At 34.3% G+C, this 14532-nt stretch overlaps 2 protein-coding genes across 7 annotated transcripts in view; one reads left to right on the top strand and one right to left on the bottom strand.

Annotated features, from left to right (window-relative positions):
* Positions 1-2872: 2872 nt before the first annotated feature.
* On the bottom strand, positions 2873-14364 carry LOC149797439 (anaphase-promoting complex subunit 10-like). 3 transcript variants are annotated; one of them, XM_089962249.1, is made up of 4 exons: positions 14341-14364; positions 9941-10055; positions 6324-6486; positions 2873-3574 (listed from the first exon to the last, which is right to left on the bottom strand). In XM_089962249.1, the coding sequence occupies exons 2-4, from the start codon at positions 10053-10055 to the stop codon at positions 3295-3297; spliced, it is 558 nt and encodes a 185-aa protein (XP_089818375.1). In that variant the 5' UTR covers positions 14341-14364; the 3' UTR covers positions 2873-3294. The 3 variants fall into 3 exon arrangements, with proteins under 3 accessions (XP_089818375.1, XP_089818374.1, XP_089818373.1); XM_089962248.1 differs by lacking the exon at positions 14341-14364 and adding an exon at positions 14125-14312; XM_089962247.1 differs by lacking the exon at positions 14341-14364 and adding an exon at positions 14166-14312.
* The window catches only part of LOC149797438 (beta-alanine-activating enzyme-like), a 69603-nt gene continuing 69435 nt past the window's right edge, over positions 14365-14532 (top strand). Inside the window, exon 1 of one of the 4 annotated variants that reach the window (XM_089962238.1) lies at positions 14365-14436. The gene's annotated coding sequence lies outside the window, so the exon portion shown is untranslated. Of the gene's footprint in view, positions 14446-14532 lie in introns of all 4 variants that reach the window. The other 3 variants (XM_089962239.1, XM_089962240.1, XM_089962241.1) reach the window with 3 other exon arrangements.

Here is a 14532-nt window from a genome sequence, read left to right as displayed (position 1 = left end):
TTTGTTCAGTGTATGTGAAGCAGTGTATAAAAAATGTATTATCATTTTGGGGAAGAGATCGCGTATGAATTCGAATATAATATGATCGTGGCATGGTTCCTGAAATTTTAAATACATGTACCGGGAAAATATAATTTTTGTTCAAAGTATGTGAAATAGTGTAAAAAAAAATTATTATCATTTTGGGGAAGAAATTGTGTTTGAATTAGAATATAATATGATTATGGCTTGGTTTCTGAAATTTTTAATATATGTACATGTATTTTTCTCGTACCAGGAAAAAAAAATGTTTTTTAAGTATGAGAAATAGTGTGTAAAACATTTATTATCATTTTGGAGAAGAGTTCTTGTAGGAATTTTAATATAATACAATCATGACATAGCTTCTGAAATTTAACAATTTCACCAGGTATCTTGAAGTGCTATGCCAAAATAAACATTGTCAGAAAAGTTACTTATTACTGATCCATGATTAAAGCCAGTAATTCGTCTTTGTGATTGTCTTCAATTCATTCTGTATACAATCGTTGCGCAAACAATAGCCAACATGTGTTTCTTCTTTAATGTATACACATCCAAGCAGCAGACAATGTAGTGGTTGATAAAAGATTCTCACAATTTAATAAACATCGAAAAATGAAAGCCGCCAACATGTTTGCGGAGCTTGGTGGTGTTATTAGATGCAATCAGTTGACCAATAAATAATGTCCGCTATATTAGCTGGAAATTGAAAGAATATTAAATTGTACATGCATTCAGCTTAAAATTTTGTATGAAAGTGACTTATGACCATTGCAGACCTACTGCACTTAGTTCTCAGGTTTTACATGTGTATGGTGTTTGCTTATGAACTCATTATTAATTTCCTATTTTTTATAAAAATATTTTACTGTTATGGAAAAGCAAGTTCACAAACGCAAGTCGTTTTCTGCAATGATTAGTATAGTAGTTTTCACACATTTCTTTCCATATTCACAATATCTGAAGTATGTGCTGATTCTTAATTATTCTTGCTGTAGTCGTTCAAACGAGTAGGCGCACAAGTGTTAATTATTGGAAATTTACAATGGATAAATGAACACAGAAATGCATATGAGAACAATTTAGCAGTATGAAATGTTTACAGATACTTTTCATTGACCCTGGAATGTAATGAACTGTACACATGCTTCGTGTTAACCTAATTTTGCTGTTAATTTTTCCCATTGAATTCAGACACATAATGATCCGAGACAAAATTATTGAATAGTTTAAATATGTATGCAGTTTTTGCAATGGAATTACATGTATTATGGATTAATTGCAAGCCCCAATGGTATGATATCAGACGGCAAGTAAATGGTGTTAATACTCTCTTCATGCTATATATTAGAAGCTGAATTCAGACACAATGATCTGGGACAAAATTATTGAATACTGTAAATCTGTGTGCAATTTTTGCAATGGAATTACATGCATTATGGATGAACTGCATGCCACAATGATGTTGATATCCTATTCATCATATACATTAGATGTGAATACACCTATATGTGCCAACGAGTTGTTCTCTAAAAAAAATGTAAAATACTGTAAAACCCTGTATTAACACGACCCCACTATGTATGAGATCAAATTTTTTGGACCCCACTGTATTGTAATAACACATACTATGTAAACTGTCTCTCAAACTTTGCATCACGTAGAATTTACCTATTTTATCTTTAAAAATTCTTTTTAAAGATGACAGCAGCATTAATATACAAAATCTCTTTCTCATAATTAAAGTTATCCAAGATCTGGACAATAGTAAACCAAACAGATGAAAAATATGGCTTCATGAGCAGCAAGTAGCCGAGTCAGTCAGATGCAAGATCACCTCATTAATATATATCAATATTTCCCATTACTGAAAATAACAAGATCCTGATGATATAAGCATATATTCTAGGTTTGATTAGATGACAAATTTGGTTTTCAGAATGGTAACAAGTTCAGCTAATCAAATGAAAGATCACCTCATCAATATGAATATTTCACTCATTACTGAAAAGGTTCAAGATCCTGATGATATAAGCATATATTCCAAGTTTGATCAAAATCAAAATCAAATATAATAATCACATGCCAGATCACCTCATTAGCATAAAAGGTTTTTCTGAGATTTTAGTTATATAAACATATATTCCAATTGAAGTCATATCAGAAATATGGTCTTCAGAGTGGTAATAAGCTCAGTCAGATGCAAGATCACATAATTAACATGCATGGATTTCGCTCAATATTGAACATTTCTGATATCTTAATGATACAAGCATATCTTCCAAATCTGATCAAATTCGAATAAGAAAGACTTATAGAGAGTGAATATTGTCAACCAATCTGGTGTTATGATTGCCTCATTAATATGTATGGGTCTTGGTCATTATCAAACTCTTAATAAATTTTGATTATGCATTACCAAACTTTGTGGACAGCCTGCTCTTGGTGTAAGGAAGAACCCTATCAATTTCTGGATCAAACGGTCATATGTATCACTGTGACTGAAAGAATAAAAAGGGTTTCTGTACAGTAACTTGAATTCTCCATCATCTACAGTTACCAACTATGTGGATGGCTTGCAACTGGCATAAGGAAGAACCCAACTCATTTTTGATCTGTCAGAAGGTCAAAGGTCAAGGTCACTGTTACTAACAAAATAAAAATTGTTTCCAAAAAGTAACACTGGTTCTTCATGACACACCTCAACCAAGCTTTATGAATATCTTGCATATGGGGTACGAAAGAAGAATATGACAGCACTCTTGTTAGTAATGTTAGCCATATTTGATATCAGATTAGTAACAATGGAACAAATCTGATGCCTGGATGCACCTCTAAAATTAAGTGAAAATTTGTCAAGCTGATTTTTTTAATAAGTTTTAAATAATTGTGAATGAATGACAAATTATGCACAATATACATATACCTTATTGTTCTATATAAAAAAAGAGAACAATTTGAAATTCCAAGTCCTTTCTTTTCCCATAAAACTCCATGCTTGCCTAGAAGTCAATATCAGAATTGTCATCCCCAGACTTATACCACACTATAAATGACAAAATGTATAACTTATTCAAAGTTATTGCTTCTTCCAAGATAGTATATTTTATTTTATACTTCCATTAGAACAGTTTTCATTATGGACAAAGTAAACTAGTTTTCTTAACACAGATGAAGAAGCTATTCTATTCACTATTGAAGTAATGGACCATTAAGCTGCAGACTTAGAGACAACAAAAAAATGGATAGCATTAAGGCAGGTATATGCATATCTTATCTAATTTGTGAATACTGAATGAATTCTGGGCTGGTGAACTTTGGGAACTTTGAAGCAGAGAAGTCCTTGATGGGAGACCGGATTTTTATCCTTCTGATGTGAGTGTCTCTGCCATTCTGATGATTGGATAAAACTGCTATCTGAATCATGAATGTCCTGATGGGTTTTTCATTAACATCCTTCAAGTTAACACAGACCCAGCCTACTGGCTCACACAACTCCACCTGCTCTATCTCGACTAGATCATTGAACTGTGTCCCTGCACGTATAGAGATTCTGAAGAAGAAAAAAAACAAGAAATATGCACCCTAACATCTTTCAAATTATTTTTTTTTAAAACTTATATTATCACCTGTAACAGTATCATGCAACAATCCATTGCAGAAATCCACTGTCTGTATTGTCAGAGTCAGAAATTCATTCTTATGGACAAGCAAGTTATGTGTGTCCTGTAACTTTAGTAACTGTAGTTTCCATTTTGTCTGAGCAATTTTTACACAAGCGCCATTCATACTTACCAGTGAGTAATATATGGGTACATTATATATTTACGTAATTTATTGATTAGGACTGAAACCAGCTGCAGCTTCTATGGATACAACCAATGGAAGTAGACCAATGGTTTGAACCAATTGTTAGACTTCTTGAAACCATTTTGCACAACTACAATGAATTTTCTTGGGAATGCATCTGGATGGATCATTTTCTAGTAAAGCAAGGGCCAAATGTTGAAAGGTTGAATGAAAACTCAACTAAAAGTACTAAAACTGATCTTGACTATGATGGGCAATACAATTAAAAAAAGAATAATGGGAGTTAAAAGATTCTTGGCAGGAGTTTACTTGGCTGGAGCCCAGTGAAAATGGAACAGATGCATCTTGTATAGTTATGCCAATGTAGTCATGTAGGCACATTTACTCATCTTAAATATAAATTGTTCTTTTAAAATTTAATACTAGTATAGTATAACCAAAGTCTTTTCAGTCCTGATTATTGAAAACTATGCACCTTAACTGTTACGAAGAAACTTCCAGATGAAAATTATCTATGACTATGGACTTTTACAATGATGGCCAGGCACTAGACTCTATCAAGAAACAGCATGGTGGATCTAATCATCACAATATAGGGTAGTACAAATTTGTTTTCAAAATGAAAAGCTTTCACTGTGACATCACAGTGTGCAACATTCCATCCAGATTGTACTGGATCACACCTTTAGGTTGATCTCATCCTAAAATGTCCACATATTTTAACATTGATTTTGCTGTAATTACTTTGCAGGGAGAATAAATAATGACCTTCCAAAAGAATGTGGATGTATTTAGTGTATGATGATCCAAATAAAGTGGACAACTGCCATTTAAAGGGATGAGTAATGAAATTCTAAAACAGGGCACCCATTACTGAAATAGCCGGTATTCAACACTTACATGACCTATATGACTTTTACTAGACTATATGTAAGAGATACCCCTCAACTGCAGATAAAACCAGTGAAAAGCACAATACATGATAGTTAAACAATGGTTCTGGAACAAGGCATCTCAAGCATAAAGCCAAACAGCTGAGTTCTCAGCCTGAAGCACAACTGTGTACAAGCTAGTATGAGCCTGAGAGAGTTGATTTTGTTGTTGTTGTAGGGTTTAACACTATTTTTCAGTACACGATAGGCTATACATGGCGGCCAGTATTAATGGTGGAAGAAGAACCCGGGAAAACCCAGGAAAGAACCACTCACCCAAGAGAAGCTACTGACAAGCTTTCTCATATACACACATTGGCTGAATCCGAGACTGGAACCCACGCAGACAGATGTGAGATGGCAGTGATCCGTAACGGGGAAAGCTTTAGACTACTCGGCCACTCATGGCCCCTGAGACAGCTGATGTAAACTTTTTACAGGACGTCTTTGATAAAACTGGGGACAGCAATGCCGATTAGAAGTGAAGCAGGCCATAGCTTCAGATCATTGTTCTCTTCAATAATCAGTATGGACTGATGTGTTTGTAACATTTAACTTTCTTCAGAGTTAATTTTCTAATTATTTTAATTGCCAAAACACTGATTCAAGAAAAAAACAAACAAATTACTTAAGGGTTTGTGTAAACTTTATCATTTTCTCACATTTGTATTCTAAATACACCTTTTATAGCAGAAGGAAGATAAGTTTAAATAGCCAATATATTTTACATGTCACAGATACATTCTGTATGCATTTCAATGTACAACTTTATACAAGTAAACATTTTAAAAGTCCTGTCTTCCACTATTCTTTAACTTTGAAAACACAGACAAGTGAGTCCTTTATATGGGAAAGTAAACTTTTTATGTTGTTTGTCCATGGACAACTTGATTTTGAAACATTTCTGCACCCCTGAGCCGAGTTGAAGAAAATGATGGAAATATGATTTCTCATAATGGAGTGAACCTATGTCATGAATGTAAAAAGCATGCTGAAAAAGTTGAACAATAATGTTATTGGTTTGGTTTTGTGTTTTACAACACAGCAACACCAATAGGTTATTTAGTGCCTAGGCAATCAGAGTAAAATCCCTTGCACACGGACACACCATGGTAGCCAAGTCAGGCTGATCTGACAGAATGATTTCAAACCTGCACCATTTCAGTCACGAGTCCAGCATACTAAGCAACCATGAGTCCACAACAACGGAATAAACCAATAATTTTTTAGACTTCACCATCTAGCTCTCACATTCTTCCTCCATTTCAAAATCCACCTTTTGCCACAAACTGTGGTAAAAGGAAAGTCTGTTTTTAAAAAGGAAACATAAAAGTACTTTATGTTGTTGAGATTAATTTGAAATAATAATAACACCTCTTTCAAATAACCCAATGAAAATTCAGAATCCATGTACTATACATCATTACTTTGGACATGTTTCAGAGGACTGCAAACAAAGTCCCAGATAAACATGGTGCATGACATTCAATATTTTTAATGCAGGTACAATATTCAAATCTTATTCAATCCAACAATACTTTTACTTGTGTCAGCTCCCACCTATTGGGTGTGTAGCTCTCATCCGCCTTGTAATCTGTGTAGAGACAGACATCTTTGATGGTGGTCTTCCTGCGAAATTGAATATTAATTAGATGTGGCTGGGGGCCATCTGACTGCCAGTATGTGTCGTATGATTCATCCCTCAGTTGTTCCACACCAAAACCTATAAACACATGTATTATTTTTTATATACAGTAAAACATTGCCCAACAATACCAGTAACCTTGTAATGAAACCAATTTTTCTTTTACCAATCAAAACTCTTAAGATATTCCTATGCATCATAACCCTGGATGGCAACAAGCAATTTGAGACTGATTGCCCTTGAATTTTACCCTGTAAAAAATGTGACCCTCACTGCTACTTAGCTGACCAAAATGTCATACGTGTATGAAGCAATCACTATTTAGCAGCAAGCTATGGTTTATATCTCTGTTATGAATAGTGTCTTCTAACATGCCAAAAGCTCTTTTCTTAAATGCAACTGGACATGCAGAAACCTGATACTAAGCCCACACACACCCTTAAACAAGACCACTTGTACTGAGTCCTGCTAGTGAACATATTAACATGGTTCTACTATATGCAAAAATCTATTATATATACTTGCTTGTAAGTTGACTTGACTAAGTTGACCCACCACCCCATTTTATTGCTACAAAAAAGCCAATTTCTCTTTGACCCTCCTATAAGTTTTTTTTTGTTTTTCAAGATGGGAAAAAATAAACACAAAACAGTGTAAACTACAATTATATTATTGAATGAAATAAGTTACAAATAAACTGAAAACGTACTGTTTACACTCGCATAAAAGCCCATTCGAATATAAGCATTTTATTAAGCTGTCTCCTCAAACAGAATAGGTAAAAGTTTCACAAGTGCATGACTGCACATAAGCCAATCCATGTCCAGTCATACTGAAAAATCTTATTATTAACTTTGGGAGTTACTGTTAGGCTAGAAAAGGTAGTTTTATGTCTGGAAAAGGTTGGGAATCTTTTTTTAAATTTGTGGCAGGAACCCTGAGCACAGAAGTCCTTGGGGTTCAGGTTAAGTATATGATCTCATCTTCTCTGCATTAACAATATACACCAGTAGTCAACAAGAAAACTTTTAAAAAATTTCAATTTTAGACCTTTTCCAGGCTTTTATTTTTTCCTGAATTATTCATCTTATATGTGAGTATATACAGTACAATTTGTCCATCTTTGTATAGTAAAATCAATTAAAATTCATAATGCTTGACATTTTAAATCCATGAATTTAGCTATAGGTCACATACCAGTCTAGATATTGTAGTTCAGAGTGATCCAAGTCACAATATCCCATAATACGTTAATTCCACAAATCTTACAAATAAATAATGAATGTTAACTTATTAACCCCTGGAAGTTTTTGTCATTTTCACCTGAAATGCAAGTAGGTCACAAATTTTGGGGACTATTTCTGAATACATCCTAAAACATCAACTTCCAAGAGATTTCAGGTTAACATAATACCTAGCTGTGTTAGAAATGTTTCTCATTGGCTATTTGGCTCACGCATGAGCAGAAGGGTAAAAGTTGGATTTTTTATATATACATTTTTGTATCCAGACCACATTTTATTCCAAATGGCCATCTTATCCTACTTTTGCAAAGGTTCAACTGTCTGTTTGCAGTTCAAACCCATCTACCTTTGATCAGAGGCCAAAAAGTCTAAAATCCATACACAAAATCAAAGTCCAAATTATTCGGTATCATTGTAGAGCAACATCTGTCTACCTTTCTATAATACCACCCACTTTAGTGTATCTTAAATGCTCTTGATGCTACAGAGCTCGGAAGTAGGCTACTACCTCCTGACTTGTAAACAAGGTGCCAGGGGTTAATGAGTTAAGTACACATTTCTTTTATTCACAATATCCTACAGACATAACTAATCTTATCGGTTATAATGTCTAAGAATATATCTTCATTGTCTGATAAAAACTGTCTTTACAAGCCAAGCGAGTAAGGTCAAACCAACACAGGAATTTTTAGAACTCTACTTGGCATTGAACAAGTATAAAATTCATGTTGCGATCAAAAGGATTGTCAACTTCAAAACAAAGTAAGGGCTGCCTTTACAAGCCAAGGGCTTATTGGGCCATCTGAACTGGCAGAAGACATGGGCAATATTACTTTGGAATTAAATCTAACTTATGGAAAAAAAGGATTAGAGAAATTAAATAAAAAATTCTACTGCAACAAACACGGTGTTTATACAGCAAAACACAAATATTAATACAAATACAGGTTTTTGGACCTGCATGAAAATGGAAGCAATATATTTGCTAGTAAACACCCATAAACAACACTGACAGAAACTTCACTTTGCAGTGAGTAGTATTTAATTTACCATTAATATTTTCAAGTTATCAAAATCAAAATAACAAGATACAATTATTATGTATATAATACCATCATGAAATGGATAAACAGTGCATACCATATATGCATTTGTGAACTGGAATTGTGGCCTGAAAACGTGCAAAGAAATGAACTGACTATTATTATGTACTGCAAACATCAAGTTTCCAACATTACCCATAGATTTATGAAATTGTTTTTGCATGTCATACTTATAAGATTACCCCTATTCAGGATGAATTGAATTTTCAATATAAAAAGGTCAAGCGAATGTATATGGTGCCATTCAACATAAGGAAATCATCAAATAGCTAATTCAATACAGACTGATATCAAATCTTCACATTCTTGAAAAGGCACACAGACAATGCCAAACTGATACTTAAAGGTACTGTATAGTAGAATGGCATTTTGCAGACATCTAGAAATGTGACCACAGAACATGAATCCTCATCAGAGACCCTTGCTGACCTACATCCAAAACTAAACAAAGGTGTGACAGGACAGACAGGCAACACTATACATAATACCCTTCAACACTCATGGCAGGGCATAAATAGTACATTGTGACTGTTGCTTCACATCGTTCTGTAAATACTTTTGCCAAAGTGCACACAGAAACAAGAATTACAGTACTTGTTATAATGCTCTCCATGGGAGCCACTGATTACATAAATTATCCTTATAATGAGAACGCCTTATAATAAAGTACTGTACATGATGTGGTACTCCCTCATTATAATGCTGCCCATGTGAATAATTGAGTACATTACTTTAAAGTGAGAATGACTTATAATGAAGTACGTGATACAGTACTCCCATGTTATAATGCTGCCCATGTGAATAACTGAGTATACTATTTTAAAGTGAGACTGCTTTATAATGAAGTATAATGAAGTACATGATACAGTACTCCCATGTTATAATGCTGCCCATGTGAACCAGTGAGTACAATACTTTATAGTGAGACTGCCCATGTAAATGATTGAGTACAATACTTTATAGTGAGACTGCCTTATAATGAAGTACATGATACAGTACTCCCTCATTATAATGCTATCCATGGAAGTTACAGAGTATATTGCCTTACACAGAGACTGCCTTATAGTTATGTACATGATACATGCAATTTTACTGCCACTTTGACTTAATGAAATGGGGATCCATGGTTAGACATAACAGAAACCATGTTATAATAAAGGAACTTGTAATGACAAAGTTCTGTACCTGGTTTGCATGAAGACAGGGACCAAACTGCCTGATGTCCAACTTCTCTAAGTTTTCCCTCCTTTTCTTCCTTGAACACATCAAGATCCTGACTGGCAGTGAATTTGGTGGCCATCTATACATAGAAAAGTTGAGACATCATAAGACAAATATATCTGTAACAAAAGGTCAAATAAAACCAGTACTGCAGAGCATTAAGAATTCAAAGTGCTATAGGCACTATCTAGTAAAAAGTCAAACTGCACAGACCCAGATCTGCCATCACATAATGTGTCAGTAGATCACGGTTGATGCAGTTTGATATGAGTAATCAGAAGAACAAATGAAATATGCCCTTACCTGCCAGTGCATTATGCAAATGCGCAACAGGATCTATGCTGTTTGCAGTTGGACTCAACTTGTAAGTGAGCATGGCTGTTGTGTTAATCAACTCAAAATGCTCAACCTGCCACCAACATGCAGACTATGTTAAATACTTTGTTTGCAAGTACAATCATCAATACTCCAATAATTAGGTTTTAAATTACACTATTCCCTCACTATAAAGGACCTCAGTATACTGCTTTCCTTAATATAATATAGGTATGATCATGGATCCCATTTAATTCTTTGAATTATATTTTAGTTGCTAAACTTTATTTGAATTATTTCCCTAAATCATATAAAAAGTTTTGTTCTATAGTTGCTACATTGTATTTAAATTATTCCCTAAATGTTTGTTTTTGGCTAATGAGAACCCCTGATAACATGACTCCAAAAACTTATTTTGTATTCTTAGTCACTATGATAACACATTGTTGGAACATTCCTCATTATAAGACACCCTCCCTTATAACACAACTTACTTTTATAACTCCTATAAGCAGCACTGTAAGGTGGGAGCACTGTAACCAGTCTACAAATTGCACTGAGGAGTGGTACATATGTTTAACTGGCACTGTGTGTTGATTTTTCTCCATTTATATATCTATATTACATGATTTTGTAAACAACATATTTACATAGCTGATATTTCTCTATGATTTTATATTATGTTTCAAGATCATTATTACTGGAGATAAATATGTTTACTTGAATCTGAATTTTGGACATTAGTTTTTCACTTAGAAATTCTTGATTTTGTTGACAACTTAGATCAGAAAATGGACCTTTGACCCTCATTCTGATATCATAATTTGACTTATTTTTTTTCTTCATAAATACAAGAGAAGTAATCAGATTTACTCATTCCTATTTTAATATCAATCTTTATAAATCAATTTTAGTTGCAATTCAGTTAATGTCTGAGATTTATGTATTTAAATTATTCAATGGAATTACAAAGTGCTCAAAACTTTGTAACTCAATCACTATTTTTGGATTATTGTGAATTCATTCAAGGACAATTGGGATTATATCACTGTGACACATCCAAGACTGTTGGCACACTAGTACAATCAAGACTACTGGCACATCAGTATATTAAACTGCATTTAATTTCCAGTTTAAAAAAGATGATTGCAGAAAATGATCGATAAACAGATGTCATGTAGATTCTAGGTCATGTAGCGGAGTTACTCTGATATCATGATAATACAAAAAAATATCAAAATGATGGCATATACTTGTTCTAATATCATTAGCATCCTAATCATGATGGCATATACTTGTCCTAATGTTGGGAACTTGAATGTATAAACTGAGCAAAGTGTAAATCAGCTTGAAAAATGGATGCTACTTTCATGACTCCCATTCTGCCACCTGTGCCCTCCAACAATGGAAACTTACCTGAGAGAATTAAAGCAATGATCTGTTACCACCTAGGATGGGGAAGTAACACCAGGGTAGTCGGTGACAATAGGGCCCACCAACATGAGCATGAAATTACATGTCAAAAACAGACTGTTTAAACAACTCCAGCTTTTCCAACAAAAAAATAATAAACCATGTGCAACAAAGTTTCAAAGTCAACATCTGTCATTTGTAGAAGCCAGCAGTTAAAAACAACATTAACATACTTAACATTCAGACTCTTATATGCTTTCATAAATTTGGTCTCTTGGTTCTTGCCAAATATGGTAATCATGTGATCTGACTCTTGTATAACATCATGGACATTATTTATATGATAAACTGGTTAACCGATTTGTTACAGTGATATCCATTTTAAGAATATATAGATTTTATTTGAAAACATGGGAAAGCCATATCTGGAAACAGTGGTATTTATGGTTGCCTTTTTAAAACAGTGTACTCCAGTGCTCAAAGATCAGATAGCGCCATGCCTGGGGCTACAGTAATTTCAGATCCTGTATTCTAAGTGCCTGTTGGGCTTGTTAAAAAAAAAAACAATCACATTTGTCATAGAAAACTTTGATTGTGCTGATGAAATAGAGAAATGTATTTTCAAAATGTTGATATACTGCCATAACATGGTGCAATCTGATTAAAATCAGATCACTACTGTCCTACATGAAATGGAAATCTGATTTTAATCAAATTGTAATATGGCATTTCATGCTAAAACATGATTTTGTACTCCCAAAACCCCTGACACAGGTCATGTTTCGAGAAAACAAAGTTTTCAGTATACTTTGAAAATAGACCAAAAAACACTCCACTTTCAGAATATGCCCATTACATGTGGAAAATATAAATGGTAAACTGACATGATTGATGTAAAACTATCCTTTGGGCAGTTTAAATAGAAGTAATTAAAAGACAATGCGGTCAGAAATTTACTGCAATACAAACCACTCCAGTAACCTAGTAGTTAGAGCGTCCTCCTCGGATGTGGGAGGTCGTGGGTTCGATCCATGGCCGAATCATACCAAAGATTTACAAAGATGGTACTAACAGCTGCCTCGCTTGGTGCTCAGCATTAAGAGGTAGGTGTTAGGACTGGTCAGCCGGGTGTTAGGATAATGTGACTGGGTGGGACATCATGCCACATGTCTGTGATATGCCCCAGTGCTAGACATCACTATAAAAAACTGTCACACTGCAGACATCGTAGCGATATGACTAATTTTTTTTTAAAGCTACATTAAATATCCAAATCACACACACAGGTCAGATATAAACCACCATTTCACACAGTACTTTACTGGCTGACAATAGCTAGTGAGATGTATTTGAAGACTGCATTGGGTGAGCCCATGGTACTAATTTGTATAGGTGCAATCAGGACGTGGAACACCCCCAGATAGGTAAATCAAAGAGATGCTAGATGAGTGTAGGAGAATAAAAGTTATTGCATATCATTGCTGGTTTTTAACAAGTTTCTGAACAGCAGCAACGTTTCTTTGAAGTAAGATTTTACTGCTTCTATAAAATGCAAAGCATGATCATTTGAATTGTAAAAATAGTGTTGAAGTGTGATTCATTTCTGAAGCCAATTTTGGATGAAATTAGCTATCAATAGTTTCAGCAAAGCTGAAGAGAAAAAAATTCAGAACTGGGCAACAGTTTTACCTTGTGAAGCACATTAGCCAAAAAAAAATAAGGTGGGTAGAGGTAATTCATTCTTTGCACATACTGCAAACAACATATTGACATACACTGAGTTCATAAACTAAGTTCTGACCAGGATTCATTCAGAGAATCCAGTAAATAAGTTTGAACACCAGGACCATCCAGTTTTTAGTATGGGTAGCAAATGAACACTGATAACACATGCAATACCTTCAAACCCCTTACTAAACTGCCCATATCGAAAGTGGAGTCCGGGCTTGAGGAATTTCAGTCAGGGCTTGAGAATTGTTTTAAGTCACCAGCCCTGGGCCTGTGTCAAACAATTTTTTTTTTAGTACTGGTACTCGTACTGAGTACTGGTACTGGTACTCCAGAATTTTCCCGAAATCGACTGATGGAGCATAACTAGTAACTTATGTAACCCTAACCACAAGAGTCTGACGTTTTATCAATAAAGTACGGCGAAATCCCCGACATGAAATCACCTGAGAGGTTATATAAATGAACATTCATTTATATAACCCATAAGGAAATTTCATGTTGTCGGAGATTTCGACGTACTTTATTGATAAAACATCAGACTCCTGTGCCCTAACTTATAGTTATCCAGTGTATATATGATCATCACACTATGCAGAAAAATACCGAAACCTTCGAATACTGCGATACCATAGAACCCGCGGTATCGTGGAAGCTACTATTGTATACGAGAAAAACATAAAGACAGAAACCTTAAGCTCCTGTTCTGCAATTTACAAGATACTTAACATACCACAGGTTGATAGTACTTTTCACGAATTTCACATAGATCTGATACTACTTTATGGATTATAAAAATCTGAATTCAAATTCAAAAACATTGAAATAAACACTTTTAGACTGAATTGTCAAACACTGCTTAGAGTTGTCACCCTTTCAACGGCTTTAGACTGGTTTTATACAATTACCTCTAAAATCTGTTAACATGTTTGCAATATTTTCGTAGCAACCATATCATGTAAACCACAGTTACTCTCCATGAGCTCTAACAAAATTGGACATCGGTGCGAAAAGTAACATTGTGTTTGTCTCGTCTTCTTACTGTTCATATTTTTTTCACATTTATGAAAAGAAACGTTAGAAAATTACTTCGAATAAAA

The sequence above is a fragment of the Sinohyriopsis cumingii genome, chromosome 6 (genome assembly GCF_028554795.1).
Source record: "Sinohyriopsis cumingii isolate HCF-2022 chromosome 6, ASM2855479v2, whole genome shotgun sequence".
Taxonomy (NCBI): Eukaryota; Metazoa; Mollusca; class Bivalvia; order Unionida; family Unionidae; genus Sinohyriopsis; species Sinohyriopsis cumingii.
The sequence above is the reverse complement of the archived record's forward strand: the minus strand, read 5'-3'. Positions and strand labels throughout refer to the sequence as shown.